The sequence below is a fragment of the Lithobates pipiens genome, unplaced genomic scaffold (assembly GCF_037356315.1).
Source record: "Lithobates pipiens isolate NorthernLeopardFrog02 unplaced genomic scaffold, aLitPip1_a1.2 Scaffold_35, whole genome shotgun sequence".
NCBI lineage: Eukaryota > Metazoa > Chordata > Amphibia > Anura > Ranidae > Lithobates > Lithobates pipiens.
The window spans coordinates 21,668,718-21,684,482 of NW_027507811.1; the positions used below are offsets into that span (position 1 = coordinate 21,668,718).

The 15,765-nt window shown below is 46.5% G+C and overlaps 2 protein-coding genes across 3 annotated transcripts in view; both read right to left on the reverse strand.

Moving 5' to 3' along the window:
- The window catches only part of LOC143955208 (uncharacterized), a 62,157-nt gene that overhangs the window by 4,935 nt on the left and 41,457 nt on the right, over nucleotides 1-15,765 (reverse strand). The window contains 1 exon segment of the mRNA XM_077465294.1: nucleotides 5,300-6,013. Coding sequence (XP_077321420.1) covers nucleotides 5,300-6,013 — 714 coding nt within the window.
- On the reverse strand, nucleotides 5-2,656 carry LOC143956372 (oocyte zinc finger protein XlCOF8.4-like). Of its 2 annotated transcripts, XM_077466592.1 has the most exons (4): nucleotides 2,413-2,470; nucleotides 811-922; nucleotides 282-616; nucleotides 5-165 (listed from the first exon to the last, which is right to left on the reverse strand). In XM_077466592.1, the coding sequence occupies exons 3-4, from the start codon at nucleotides 364-366 to the stop codon at nucleotides 20-22; spliced, it is 231 nt and encodes a 76-aa protein (XP_077322718.1). In that variant the 5' UTR covers nucleotides 367-616; nucleotides 811-922; nucleotides 2,413-2,470; the 3' UTR covers nucleotides 5-19. The 2 variants fall into 2 exon arrangements, with proteins under 2 accessions (XP_077322718.1, XP_077322717.1); XM_077466591.1 differs by lacking the exon at nucleotides 5-165 and having other exon boundaries at nucleotides 172-616; nucleotides 2,413-2,656.

A 15,765-nucleotide genomic window follows, 5' to 3' on the forward strand; every position in this document is an offset into this window, starting at 1 on the left:
TACATAGAAGAATGTTCTCTCATAGCTTAGAAGGCATTTGTAGGTCTACAACATCAGCCCCACCTACCTGATGATGGTGGTGGATGGTGTGATCTTCCTGTGTGGAATCCCGGGAATACAGAGGACGGGAACATCTCTCTGGTGGGTTCCCATTACTGGATCCATCTGTAGGAAACACACACACTGACTGAATACATTGTTTCTATGTGTTTATCAGATGATGGGGGATCTAGGTGGAGCCTCCGTACTGCTCTCTCCTTTACAATAAAGTCTCCTCTTACCCGGTGATGTGAGGGGCGGCTGATTCTCCATCATGACGTCCTTGTAGAGATCCTTGTGTCCTTCTAAATACTCCCACTCCTCCATGGAGAAATAGACAGTGACATCCTGACACCTTATAGGAACCTGACACACACAATGATACAGTCACCATCCAGACACATCCCTTGTCTGTTACTGGATAATGTCCCAGAATTCCCAGAATCCTCCTCACCTCTCCTGTCAGCAGATCAATGATCTTGTTGATGACTTCTAGAATCTTCTTGGCACTGGTTACCTCTGTTGTCAGGCAGTGAGGTGGAGGATCTCCAGATATTTTCTTCACTACTTTATAATCCTGTGAAGCAAGAGAAAATTACATTTATCACTACAAAGTTCCCAGAATCCGCCTCATATTTCTAGTCCGCTCATTACACGGATAAGACTGATGTCATGTGACCTCCCAGAATCCCCCTCACCTATCCGGTCAGGTCTGTATTTTATTAATAGAGATACGAGTGATGTCATGTGACCTCCCAAAATCCTCCTCACCTCTCCGGTCAGCAGGTAGATGATCTCCAGGGTGAGGTCCAATATCCTCTCAGTCATGTGACTTTGGATCTCCTCCATCCTCACTGATGTGATCTATACAGGACTCTCCTCTCTGTAGACGGATAATAAACTGAGAATTATCTGGACTGTACTGGGATGAATAATATCTGCACAGAGTTCTGACATCTCAGATTGCTTCTTATATTATATTACAGGACTCGTTAACCTCACTGAAAGTGAAAAACCCTTTTATTGTAATCTTAGATTGATTGGAGAAATGTTAGATCCTCCGTTGAGGTCTTCTTCTGTCTGTTCTTCTCTTCTTCTTTGTCGGGGTGTCTCTTTTCCTTTTTTCTGTGTTTTCCTGTTTCTTTTGGTTTTTGATTTACATATATATTTTTATTATTTATTTTTGTTTTCATCAGCAGTGATAAAATTATATAAAATTAATAAAATACAATTGATAAAAATGTATATATATATATATATATATATATATATACATATATATATACATACATATATATATATATATATATATATATATACATACACACACACACATTTTTATAAATGTTATTTTATAAAAAAAAAAATTTTAATTTGATAGATTTTTTTTTTGTATATATATATATATATATATATATATATATAAAACTTTTTGCTCTCTTTTTGAATTTTTGTGTATTCCTACTTGTCTTGTTTATTATTTTGTTTATATACTGTTTGGTTTGTTATGTCTGTCGGGTCTCAGCTAATGACATTTCTAGATTTTTATTTATTTTTGCTTATTTTTTTATAATAACATATATACCTGTGATATCTAAATAAATATATTCCGCTGACAGCGTCCCAAATGGGGATACAGGCAGAGACAATCTTACAGAGGTTCTAATCCTTTATTTCTCTATATAAAATAAATTATTTATATTTTAGTTGGAGTTAGGCTTTAACTACTTCCCGACCGGCGCACGCCGATGTACGTCGGCAGAATGGCGAGGGCAGGCAAATGGGCGTACAGGTATGTCCCTTTAAATTTGCCGTCGTGCCATCGCATGCGTGCCGCCACCTCCGTGAGTCGGGTCGCGGGTCCTGTGGGGGATACCCGCAATCGTCTCACGGAGAGGAAGAACGGGGAGATGCTAAAGTAAACAAGCATCTCCCCGTTCTGCCTAGTGACAGTGTCACTGATCTCGGCTCCGTGTGATCGGGAGCGGTGATCAGTGACGTGTCACACGTAGCCACGCCCCCCACAGTTAGAAACACGCCCCTAGGACACACTTAACCCCCACACTGCCCCCCTAGTGGTTAATCTCTTCACTGCCAGGGTCATTTACACAGGAATTAGTGCATTTATATAGCGCTGATCGCTGTATGAATGACAATGGTCCCAAAAAATGTGTCAGAAATGTCCGACGTGTCCGCCATAATGTTGCGATAAAAATTGTCAGCTGGCATTGCAGTCTTGCTCCTTTCCCTTATTCCTTGGTTAATGGAATAAAATAAGCCCATTTGCTTTGTCAGTAAGATAAAGTAAGCCCCATCATTTGTGTCAGTGGTGGGGGGGTTACTGGGTATAAATATAAAGTAATATCTTATTACCTCCTCTACTGCCAGTTCCAGTAATGTCTCCTCTCTACTTCCTCCCGACTCACCTCTCACCTGGAACTTCCTATTTTTATCATACACCACTTCCTGTGAGCCGTACTATCACTTCCTGTTTCTGCGTTCCAACCACAAAACGTAGGATCACCTTCTGTGGAGAATCTAAAAAATGACCAGTTACAATTACCGGTAACGGGTTTTCTAGGAAATCTTCCAGGACGGCATACCTGAGAGATGACTGGTCCACCTGACAGGAAACACAATCAACAACAAAGTTAAAAGTCCCCACCCCTCCCTCAGTTATGGCAAAGGATAGACCCACACCAGTGTCAGAGGGAAAATTCTGTGAGGAGTGAAGACACCACACCAACATAAAGGGTAGGGAAGTAGGCCTGCCGTCCTGGAAGATTTCCTAGAAAACCCGTTACCGGTAAGTGTAAGGCCCCTTTCACACTAACGTCCCGTTCAGGCCCGCCTGTCAGTTTTTCAGGCGGACCTGAACGGGTGCTCCATAGAGCTCTATGGAGCGTCGGATGTCAGCGGTGACATGTCCGCTGACATCCGACCCGCTCCGATCCGAAAAAGTGTGACGGAGGAAAAAGCTATTTTTCCATCCGTCTGCGGATCGGATCGGATGACGACGGGCACTGCGGTCCGTCGTCATCCGATCTCCCATAGGGGAGAGCGGCGCTGTGACAGGTCCGTCCCTGCACAGTGTGCGGAGACAGACCTGTCATCTCCCTGCTCAGCGGGGATCGGCGGAGTGATCCCCGCTGAGCAAACGGACATCCACGGGGCGGATCAGAACTGATCCGCCCCGTGTGAAAGGACCCTAACTGGTAATTTTCTCCAGTCATCTTCCAGGACGGCACACCTGAGACGATGACCAAGAAGTTCAGGCCTACCTTCGGGTGGGACCACCGCCTGTAGGACCTTCCTGCCAAATGCCAAATCCTGAGAGGACAACAGCTCCACTCTGTAGTGCTTCAGAAATGTCTTATGGCTCATCCACGTTGCTGCCCTGCAGATCTGGTCGATTGAGGCGCCAGCCCTTTCTGCCCAGGAGGTCGCCAGGGATCTGGTTGAGTGTGCCTTAAGGTGGGTTGGCACCTGTTTACCTGCCAGCCTATGAGCTATAGTTATGGTCTGTCTGATCCACCTAGCTATTGTTGGCTTAGAAGCTTGCAGACCCTTTCTCTTCCCTGAGAAGGTGATCAGTAAGTGACTGGATCTCCTATAGTCTCTCACTCTTTCGAAATACACGAGGAGACAGCGCCTGACATGGAACCTTTCCTCCTTCTCGTTCTTAGGATTCTGGCAGAGGACGGGAGAATAATCTCTTGTGTTCTGTGAAATACAGAGGCTACTTTTGGCAAATAAAGGGGATCCTGACTGAGGATTACCCTATCCTCTAGGATATGCAGAAACGGCTCTTTAATCGAAAGAGCTTGTATATCACTAACCCTTCTGGCCATGGTAATGGCCAGAAGGAAGGCTAACTTAAATGATAATAACCTAACAGAAGTCTGAGCTACCTGCTTAAAGGGCCATTTTGTCAGGGCATCTAACACCAGAGATAGGTCCCAAGGAGGGCACCTGACTGGGACTACCCTTTCCCTGGCCAACAGAAATCTTTTTATCAGGGGTTCCTGTCCTAGCCTCCTGTCAGAAAACACCGACAGGGCTGCCACCTGGACCTTAAGGGTGCTAACTGCCAACCCCTGATCCACCCCTTCTTGAAGAAACTCTAGGATGGTAGGTATCATCTGGAGAGCCCCCTCCTTAGCCTGTAACCAATGGGAGAAAACTTTCCAGACTTTTGCATAAATCTTTCTGGTAACTCCCTTTCTACTGAGGAGGAGAGTATCTATCACTCACCCCTGTCCTGGAGGATTTCCCTCTCAAGAGCCATGCTGTCAGAGAGAGACGGTCCAGGTCGAGGTGAAAGACTGGACCTTGACTGAGCAGGTCTCGTTGTACCGGCAGACGCAGCGGGAGAGCCACTGAGCAGTTTTGAATGGTGGGGAACCAAACCCTCTTCGGCCATCAAGGTGCTATCAACACCAGGTCTGTCCTTGACTGAGCCAACTTCTGTAGTACTCTGGGTACGAGTGCTAGTGGGGGAAAGGCATATGCTAGCCTGAAACTCCACATCTGCACAAAGGCGTCTACCCCCTCTCCCCCCTGTTCCTTGTAGAGGGAGAAAAATCTGCTGACTTGCATTTTTCCGGGAAGCAAATAAATCTGCTTCTGGCCTGCCGAAATGCCTGCACACCAGGGCAAAAATATCTTTGTTCAACCCCCATTCTCCCTGAAGGATGAGTTGTCTGCTTAGAAAATCTGCCTGAAGGTTGAGCGACCCTCTTATATGTACCGCCGAGAGTGAAAGGACCTTCCCTTCCGCCTCTTCTAGGATCTCTTGTGCTAACTTCCTCAGTCTGCCTGACCTTGTTCCTCCCTGGCGGTTCAGGTAGGATACCGTAACCAGGTTGTCCGAGAGGACCTGTACCTCTCTGCCCTGAAGCTGCTGTTGGAAAAAGTCTAGCGCTTTGCCTACTGCCAGAAGTTCCCTGAAATTGGAGGACTCTCTGGTTTGGCTGCGGTTCCAGGACCCTTGGGTATACTGGTCTCCCAAGTGAGCACCCCAAGCACTGGCGTCCGTGGTTAAGACCAGCGGGTCTATCTGGGACCAGGGGCGAACCCTCGATAGATTGTCTGAGTTGAGCCACCATCGTAGAGAAAGGGTGACCTCTTCTGTGAGAGACAACCTTTCCTCCAGAGCTTCTCTTCTTCCCCCCAAGAGGCAAGAAGGAAGGCTTGGAGTTGTGAACAAGTCATCGCTGGTATACAGGCGGTCATGAGTCCCAGAAGTCTCATAATATACCTGAGAGAGGCTTCTCCCCCTTTGAGGAGAGTTGATACTGCACCCTGGACTTTCTCCACCTTCTCTGCTGGTAGGAAAATCTTCTGTGCCCGTGAGTCTATCAGGTAACCCAGGTAAAGCTTGGACTGTGATGGAGTCAGTGAGGACTTTTCCCGGCTGACCATCCAACCCAAGGTCTCCAGGGTGAGTAGGTCCCTGTCTATCAAAGCCTGCGCCTGATCCACACTGTAGATTAGTAAATCGTCCAGGTAGGGTATCAAGCCTATTCCCTGGAGATGCAGGTATGTCACCACTTCGGCCACTACTTTGGTGAAAATCCTTGGACTGGCAGCTAGTCCAAAGGGAAGTGCCCTGAATTGCCAGTGTTCTATCCTCTGCTTTGTGCGTATTGCAAAGCGTAGGTATTTCTGGTGTTCGGGAGCAATGGGTATATGTAAACATGCATCTTTCAGGTCTAGAGTGACCATGAAAACTCCTGCCTGAAGATGCTTCCTTACAGAATAGATACTTTCCATCCTGAATTTCTTGTGTAACAAGTAACAATTGAGTCCTTTTAAATTTATTATCAATCGAAACTTGCCCGAGGGTTTCAGGACCACGAAAACGTGGGAATAAAACCCCTGGGTTAATTGACTGGCTGGCACCGGAGCAATAACGTCTTGCTGTGCCAGCTCTCGTATACTTCCCAGCAGACCCTCCGCCTTGGCAGGGTCCCTGGGAAGAAAGGTGACAAGAAAATTCTGAGGAGAGTACAGCTGAAATTCTAGTCTGTACCCCTCTCTTAAGAGACTTAAAATATAAGGACTCTGCGTAACTTTCTCCCACTCCGAAAGGAACCTGCAGAGCCTTGCGCCTACCTTTACGGTGGCGTCATTTGGTTTCTTTATGGGAAGAACCGGAACCGGAAAAAAGGATTGCACTCTTTTCCTTTCCCTTCTCAAGACCCCACTTCTTCCTCTGGTCACTTCTCCCCTTGTGTTGACCTTTTGACGGGGGACCACGAAAAAATCTCTTGCCCTTTTCTTTCTTAGGCTTCAAAGGGAATTTCTTTCCCTTCTCTGTGGACCGGGAGAGGACCTGATCCAGACCCGAACCAAAGAGCAGGGAGCCCTCAAAGGGGATCCCACACAGACGAGACTTAGAGGTGAAGTTCCCGACCCAGGTTTTTACCCATAGGGCCCTCCTAGCAGAGTTTAGAAGTGCCGCTGATTTGGCTGTGGTTCTGACAGTCTCCACTGCTGCATCCGCCACATATGCTACTGCTCTGCTAATTACCTCTAGAGAGTCTACTATTTCCTTAGTCTCTCTCTTACGTGAGACGCGGTCCATTAATCTACTAAGCCAAGCGTCCGCATTTCTGGCTACACAAGCCGAGGCTAGGGCGGGGGCCATTGCCGTCGTGTTTGCCTCCCAGGCCCTCCTGAGCAAAGTCTCAGACTTCTTGTCCATCTGGTCTTGAATACTTCTTGAATCCTCAAAGGACAGATCAGACCTTTTGGACACCTGTGCTAGGGCTGCGTCTAGGCGAGGAGTTTTAAAAAAAATGTCTTCCTCCTCATCCTTAAAAGGACATCTTCTCTTCCAGGCCTTTAGCCTAAGAAGTTTACGCTCAGGTTCCCTCCATTCCCTGAGGATGATATCCTTCAGGGTCTGGTGAACAGGAAATGTTCTGGCCTGCAGCTTTCCTAGGCCCCTATACACCCTATCTTGGGCTGATACCTGGGCAGAGGGTACCTGTATATCCTCTGAGGCATAAATGGCCTTTAATAAACCCTCCATGTCGTCTGCTAAGAACAGGAGACCCCCAGGCTTAGCCTCCCCCTGGCTATCCTGGTCCGAATCCTCTTCCCCAGAACTCAAGTCTGGAACCTGACCTTCCTCCACCTCAGATAGATAGGAGACCTGGTCTTGGGACCCTCCTGTATATGACGTGGACAGGTCTTCCTGTGAAAGGGGGGTATCTCTACCAGAGGGACCCTCTTCCTGATTTTTCTCAAATGTGGTCCGGACACTCCTTTACTACCTGAGCGGTCTCCTTGCCTGCAAGCTTAAAAATGCACTTATCGCAAAAAGGCTTGATGTGGGCTTGTGGCAGCTTGCCGTTACAATACCCACAGCGCTGGGACTTAGAAGTAGCCTTTCCCTTGGACCTACTGGCCGACCCCTGGGCAGAGCCCTCGGTCCCTGGAAACAGTAAAAGGGTACAGTTAACTACTCATGTCCTAAGGGGAAGGGGATCTGCCTCAGAGTACCCTGCCCCTTCATTATACAGCCGGTTCACTCACCCCCTGTGGCGACCTCACTGGCTGTCTGCTCAGACGCACCTTCCTTGACCATGACGTCTTCACTGCCCCGCAGGATCGCTGTATCTGGACGTAGGTGTTGTTCTGAGCGTCCCCTCCTGTTTAGCTGCTGGATTCAGCCCGCTTATTGCGCCTCTGAATCTGATATTGCTGTCTGGGTGCTTTCCACTGCACCTCTCCACAGCGTCTATCCTGGTAATCGGCACCATTTTCAAGAAGTCCGTCGCCCGGAAATGACGTCGGACGGCCGCGATGGACTTCCGGTCATGCGCAGTAACGCTGGAACGCACGCCGTTCGGCCGAGCGTCCAGCCACCGCGGCCCTCGGTGGAGGAAAGAGGATGCTCACCACCCTCCACCACGGGTTAGTAAAGAAGGCTCCAGCGGTCCCCCACTCTGAGGCAATTGGGAGCAACAGTACGAACGGGGAGCAGTGCTATTTAAGACAACTCCCCTGTCTTAAAAGCCTGTGTAGTGTCACAGTTTGCTGCCTATCACAGGATGCTGCGGAAGTGACGTTGTTGCGTACTGCGCATGCGCGATGCGTTCCAAACACTCGCGCCGTGCGTTCCAACATAGTTTCGGCAATACAGTTCAGCGAAACCATCACATAATGTTACGGAAGTGATGTTACACACAACACAAACACTGGGCCGTGCGTTACAACACTAATACTTCCCTTGTTACCTAGTAGGTTTTGCATTGCTGGGACTTGTAGTGCCTATCCTGAGCTACATGCTTCAATGTTCAGTGTCCTCATCCTTATCCCCGAGCTTCAATGTTCAGTGTCCATCCTTATCCCCCCAGCTTCAATGTTCAGTGTCCATCCTTATCCCCGTGCTTCAATGTTCAGTGTCCTCATCCCTATCCGCGAGCTTCAATGTTCAGTGTCCTCATCCCTATCCCCCTGCTTCAATGTTCAGTGTCCTCATCCTTATCCCCGAACTTCAATGTTCAGTGTCCTCATCCCTATCCCCATGCTTCAATGTTCAGTGTCCTCATCCCTATCCGCAAGCTTCAATGTTCAGTGTCCTCATCCTTATCCCTGTGCTTCAATGTTCAGTGTCCTCATCCCTATCCGCAAGCTTCAATGTTCAGTGTCCTCATCCTTATCCCTGTGCTTCAATGTTCAGTGTCCTCATCCCTATCCCCATGCTTCAATGTTCAGTGTCCTCATCCCTATCCGCAAGCTTCAATGTTCAGTGTCCTCATCCCTATCCCCGAGCTTCAATGTTCAGTGTCCTCATCCCTATCCCCCTGCTTCAATGTTCAGTGTCCTCATCCCTATCCGCGAGCTTCAATGTTCAGTGTCCTCATCCTTATCCCCCTGCTTCGATGAGGACACTGAACATCGAAGCATGGGGATAAGGATGAGGACACTGAACATTGAAGATCGGGGATAAGGATGAGGACACTGAACATTGAAGCACAGGGATAAGGATGAGGACACTGAACATTGAAGCTCGGGGATAAGGATGAGGACACTGAACATTGAAGCATGTAGCTCAGGATAGGCACTACAAGTCCCAGCAATGCAAAACCTACTAGGTAACAAGGGAAGTATTAGTGTTGTAACGAACGGCCCAGTGTTTGTGTTGTGTGTAACATCACTTCCGTAACATTATGTGATGGTTTCGCTGAACTGTATTGCCGAAACTATGTTGGAACGCACGGCGCGAGTGTTTGAAACGCATCGCGCATGCGCAGTACGCAACAACGTGGCCCAGTGTTTGTGTTGTGTGTAACATCACTTCCGTAACATTATGTGATGGTTTCGCTGAACTGTATTGCCGAAACTATGTTGGAACGCACGGCGCGAGTGTTTGGAACGCATCGCGCATGCGCAGTACGCAACAACGTCACTTCCGCAGCATCCTGTGATAGGCAGCAAACTGTGACACTACACCTGCAGATAGGAGTTTCCTGGTAATAGGAAAGGATCACCCCCTGGAGGCCTCCGTTGGAGTCAGACCTCTCCTGAGACTACCGCAGACCCCCTGCCTGCTCAGAGCCTGGGGAATCTCTCAGGTGTGCCGTCCTGGAAGATGACTGGAGAAACTGCAGTTTAGGGTGTATTTTAGTACGCCAACAGATTCTTCCTGAGGGCGTTCTTCAAATTTTTAGTATAAAGCCTCGTGCACACAATGAGAATATCGGACAAATGATAGTCTGTCTTTTTTTTTTTTTGCACGCTAGTCTCATATCGAAAATGAAGAGGTTACTAAAGTTATGAAAATTCTCGCACTACAGAATACATAATATACGATATAATGTAATCTTTCATTTCCGAGCATGTGTGGCCTTCGTCTTCCGATTATTTTTTTTATTTTTTTTACGAATAGCATGTTATTATTATTATTATTATTATTATACAGGATTTATATAGTGCCAACAGTTTAGGCAGTGCTTTACAATATAAACGGGGACAGTATAATTACAATACAATTCAATACAGAAGCATAGCTCCCAACTGTCCCAGATTTTGAGGGACTGTCCCAGAGTTGCAACAGTCCCTCTGTCCCTCATTCGGAACAATGTCCCTCTTTCCTCCTCATGTTGGTCTGATCTATATAGTTGCATATAAAATGCACTATTTACCTTTAAAAAAGTGTTTCCCAGTGCTAAACCTTTCATCCAACTTCTAAATTGCTGCATTTATAAATTTCAAAAGCCAATATAAAGGAATAGTATTGGTAAAAAAATAAATAATAATAATCAGTCGTGGGTTTAACAATTTTTTTTTTTTATGGTATAATTCTCCTTTAAGGGGGCATGGCAGGGGGCGTGTCCCTTGTCTACATACTTTTGCTAACAGGTGTCTGTCATTCCCATCATAGGAAGTTGCGAGGTATGCAGAAGGAGAAGAAGGGCCCTGCTCTTGGAGCTTACACTATAAAGGGAGGGGGAGGTGGTACAAAAGGTAATAGCTGTGGGAATGATCTGATGGAGGTGGTTCGGATACAATTCTTAGGTGGAGATGGGATAGGCTTCACTGAATAAGTTTGTTTTCAAGGATCGTCTAAAGGTGGACAGGGTAGGGGCTTTGTGAACATATTGGGGCAGGGAGTTCCAGAGGATGGGAGAGGCTCTGGAGAAGTCCTGGAAGTGGCATTGTAGGAGGTAACAAGGGAGCTAAGAGGTCTTGGGAGGAGCGGAGGGGACGATTTGGCCGATATCTGCAGATGAGGTTGGTGATGTAGCTGGGGCGATGCTGTGGATGGCTTTGTAAGTTGTGGGCAGCATTTTGAATTTTAAACGGTGGGGTAGGGGAAGCCAGTGAAGGGATTGGCAGAGAGGAGCTGCAGTCATCAGTTATAAGGTGTATTAGTCTAGCAGCAGCATTCATAATAACATGAACTATCCCGATTGGCTCCAGAAAGCTGTGTACTAACGATCAGATTATCGTATTATCGCTCCAAAAGCGGTATTTTTCGCCATTCTCCGACAGATCTCCTCCCACCATCCACACTACATTCTCCGACAGATCTCCTCCCACCATCCACACTACATTCTCCGACAACTCTCCCCCACCATCCACACTACATTCTCCGACAGCTCTCCTCCACCATCCACACTACATTCTCCGACAGATCTCCACCATCCACACTACATTCTCTGACAGATCTCCTCCCACCATCCACACTACATTCTCTGACAGATCTCCTCCCACCATCCACACTACATTCTCCGACAGATCTCCTCCCACCATCCACACTACATTCCCTGACAGCTCTCCTCCACCATCCACACTACATTCTCCGACAGCTCTCCTCCACCATCCACACTACATTCTCAGACAGCTCTCCTCCACCATCCACACTACATTCTCAGACAGCTCTCCTCCACCATCCACACTACATTCTCAGACAGCTCTCCTCCACCATCCACACTACTGTAAGGATTAAGGGGTGTCTAAACAAAATGGTTGACCTTATGTCTTACTAAATGCATGTATTCTTCTATCCTTCTTTGTAAAATAAGGATTCGTCATCTATTGTCACGTACTCATCAAGAAGAGGCCGCATCAGCCCTAAAAAGCAGTCTACGCCCAGAAGATTGTCTTATCAGCTGATAACACCCGGAGAATTGTCTTTACTTTGAAAATGTTGTTTTTTTTTTACATTTGCTGATGTTTGCTCTTTTCTGTCTATAAAAGATGTAATAAAGAAGCCTCAGAGCCACAGTCAGTCAGAGACAGTCAGAGTTAACGACGGACTTCTGAGCAGAAATACTGAATAATATCTCCGTGTCTCTTTGCTTGGATAAGAACTCTAACTAACAATTGGGAAACGGTAACATAACCTGACAAATAGGTGACTTGTTGAGGTCACACCTAACATTTCTGGCGCCGCGAACACGGACTCGCTGAAGAAACTACAAGAGGCGAACGAACATAAGGACGGAACGAAATGGTCGGGCACATCAAGAACCACAGACAAATCCTGCGCAGGTAAGAAAAGCTTTATTTTCTTATAAACTCTGTGCTTCTTAGATTTGTGCCCACCTGATCTGTCTGAATTGTTCTTCAGGTAAAAACCAACCTCTGTAGTAAGTGGGTCTTGAACTTAATATTTTGGCTTATGTTACCGTTGTTTCTTGTCTGTCTACTTGTCATCTGTCTGTTGTGAATGAGATAAGCCCTGTTTGTATGGTGTGAATTGAAACATATATCATCCCAATGGGTAACGGAATGCGCCCTTAACTCGTAAGAGTACTTTGGGGGTCCGACACTTAAGTTTGATATACGCTTTTTGATTCATGAGCCTAAAAACGGGTTGAAAGTATAAGTCCTGACTGCCTCAATAAAGCAGGAATAAGAAACGAATGCTGAGAGATTCCATGGTAATGGGAAGGGAATAAGGTCTCCACAAAGTCCCGGAGACCTAGTCATATGTGTTTGGCCACCAAAAGGGAATGCTTGTATATGTTGTAGCTGTCAGTCTGGTCATAATATTTGTCAGTTGGCTAGCATATAAGGTAATTCGATTTCAGAAATCTCATCTAGGAGAGGTTTTTAGTATTTTGGCACCCTAGGAGGAGAAGGCAACGAGACACTTAGTAAGTGATCCAAACGCCACCTAGGCAGGACTGTCAAAATGGGCCAGACACATGGTAAACCCCAGGAGGAATCTCAGAAATGTTATGCTGTTAAAGACATAATTACAATGTTGTATGGGAAGGATAAGGCACAGGGCACGAATAGGATTCTCAAGAAATTGGGGATGGATGGAGAAAATGGATTAAGTGTAGAAGGTTGGGAAGAAATAAAGAAAGACAGACAGGGAGAGATATTGCAGAACAGATGGGTATCACAAATACAATGTTTAATTAAGGTTTCCAACAGGGCTAAAGAGGAGGGATGGGAGTATTGTCAGGAAAAGGGTGGATGGGATATGAAGGTCCGACACAAAAGTCTTCCTTCTGCTCCCGGCGATAGGGTAAATACGGGAGATACTCCACCTCCTTATAACATCACCACACCAGGTAATGAAAGACCAAAACTTTATCCTTCCTTAAGAGGAAGAGGATGGGTATGCCGAGTATGCGGTATCCAGAACCCAGACTGGGCACAGGAATGTGTGCATTGCGGCGCTCAAAGACCAGAGCCCGTAGCTCCAGTCCATAGTCGGACTAGGGTAATACAAGTAAATAATCAAAATGCGGGTCAAGCAGGACAGCCACCTACAGTGACCCGACAAGTCGTTCTGAGGACATGGACACCTTGGTCGGCTGACACTCTTATGGCATTAATACAGAATGCTCCTGATCCCGTAGCAAAACCTGCCGCATTCTGTAGATTCGTGACACAATTACTAGACACACATGAAGCAACTTGGCAAGATGGGGAAGATTTGTGTAGACATAAAATGACACTAACGATGTTTAATCAATTCATGACTAAACTTACCCCACTTAGACCGAATGGGGATCCTACCACAGATCCACCAGGAGTACACCCTCGTCATATAGACTCTAGACCCCTGTTTATTGCTCAGTTACGAGAATTTTGCCAAGGGAAACAGCAGGAAAGGGGTTCGACAGCGCCCATAAAACAGGCCCCAGGTCAGACTGTTACAGAATTTTACCTCAACATGGAAAGCATGATGGCTGACGAAGGTCTAGATTTAGCCTTACCCGTCACCATTAGGGCTTTCAATCGACAGTTTATGGAAGGACTAGTACCCCAAATAGGTGACAAACTGAAAGCATGTACTCCCGAATGGAGAGCCATACGGGACAGAGGAACATTGTTGCAGAAAGCACAAGGCATAGAGGCTGATTTAGCAGAAACTAAACCCAGAAGGACACCGGGAGTTAACACTGTTGCCCGGGTCAATGAAGGAGGGAATTCCTCCCGTAAACCTCTTACCTGTTATTACTGCAACAAGGTGGGACATATAAAAAGAGACTGTAGGAAAAGGATAAAAGACGAACAGGAAGGAAACACGGACAGAGACACGAGGGACTACAGACAGAGGCGTACCAATGATAGGGACGATCCGACCGCATGACTTGCCCCAGTCCTAGCTGAATCAGAGAACAAAATGCTCCACATGTTGATGAAGGTGGAAGGTAAACATATTCCTTGTTTGGTTGACACAGGAGCATCACGCAGCTTATTATCTGATTCAGTAGTCCCTCCACACATGACATCCCGTGACACCATACCCATAAGTGGTTATGACGGACTCCTGACTGATGCCCCACTGACTAAACCTTAAAAGGTAAAAATAGGGAGAATGGCAACCGCCTGACACTTGTGTATTGTTGCAATATGTAGATGACCTATTGTTATGTTGTCCGGATAACGATACTTGTTTAAAAGCCACTCTATCATTGTTACAATTCCTGGCTGAAAAAGGGTGCAAGGTGAATAGAACTAAGTTACAGGTATGTCAGAAAAAGGTTGTCTTTTTGGGCCACTGTATATCCCAGGGTACTCGACACCTCACTGAAGACCGAGTCCAGGCCATAAGACAAATGAATATCCCACGCAACTTTAAGCAACTTCGTATGTTTCTGGGAATGGTATCATATTGTAGACAATGGATACCACATGCCAGTTCTCTGATGCAGCCATTATATGATTGCTTGAAAATAGTACCCTATGTACTCACAGAAGCAGGTCATGAATCTTTTAGCACCTTAAAAAGGTTACTAATTTCGGCACCTGCGATCGGGATCCCTGATTATACCAAAACATTTCATTTGTACATTGCTGAAATCACGGGACACGCAACAGGGGTGTTGACACAACAACACATCAAACAAAGGCCGGTAGCATACTTCTCGGCGGCTCTCGATCCTGTCTCTAGAGGATCACCGTCCTGTGTACGAGCAGTTGCAGCAGTGTCAATTATCATTGACAAATCCTCAGAAATTGTCTTAGACAATCCTGTAGTGGTACATACCACACATGACATACACGCCATCTTGTCACAGGTCCAACCAAAACACATATCAATGGCAAGGCAGCTGCGTCTACAATGCACTTTGCTCCTACCCCCCAATGTTACCTTTCAGCGATGCACTTCTTTTAACTTAGCACAGCTTTTACCATTACAGACAGATTTGACAGGGGGGAGTAATGATGATAATGGTGTAGATACAGCACAAGATACTCAGGATTCTGACACACTTTCATTTCATGACATAACATCTGATGAACACGATTGTTTCCAACTTATGGAACAAGAAACCACGGGGTTCCCACATGTCACAGACATACCCATTGCAAATGCAGAACACACACTGTACATAGATGGTAGTAGATTTGCCGATGACAAAGGTAAATATCACACAGGTTATGCTGTGGTAACGGACACACAGGTAATTGAGGCAAAGTCACTACCAGCACACATGTCGGCACAAGAAGCGGAACTAACCGCTCTAGAGAAAGCCCTAGAACACTTGGAGGGACAAGAAGGGAACATTTACACTGATTCCGCATACGCCTACGGTGTGGCACATGATTATGGCCACATATGGAAAGCTAGAGGTTACCTTACAGCAGCAGGCACACCTGTTAAACATGGTGAAGGAATCAAAAGAGTCCTGAACAATCTTCAAAAGGTTATAAGAGTAGCCATCATGAAGATAGCGGCACACACGAGCGCAAAAACAACTGAGGCAAAAGGAAACGCATTTGCAGATTTAACTGCAA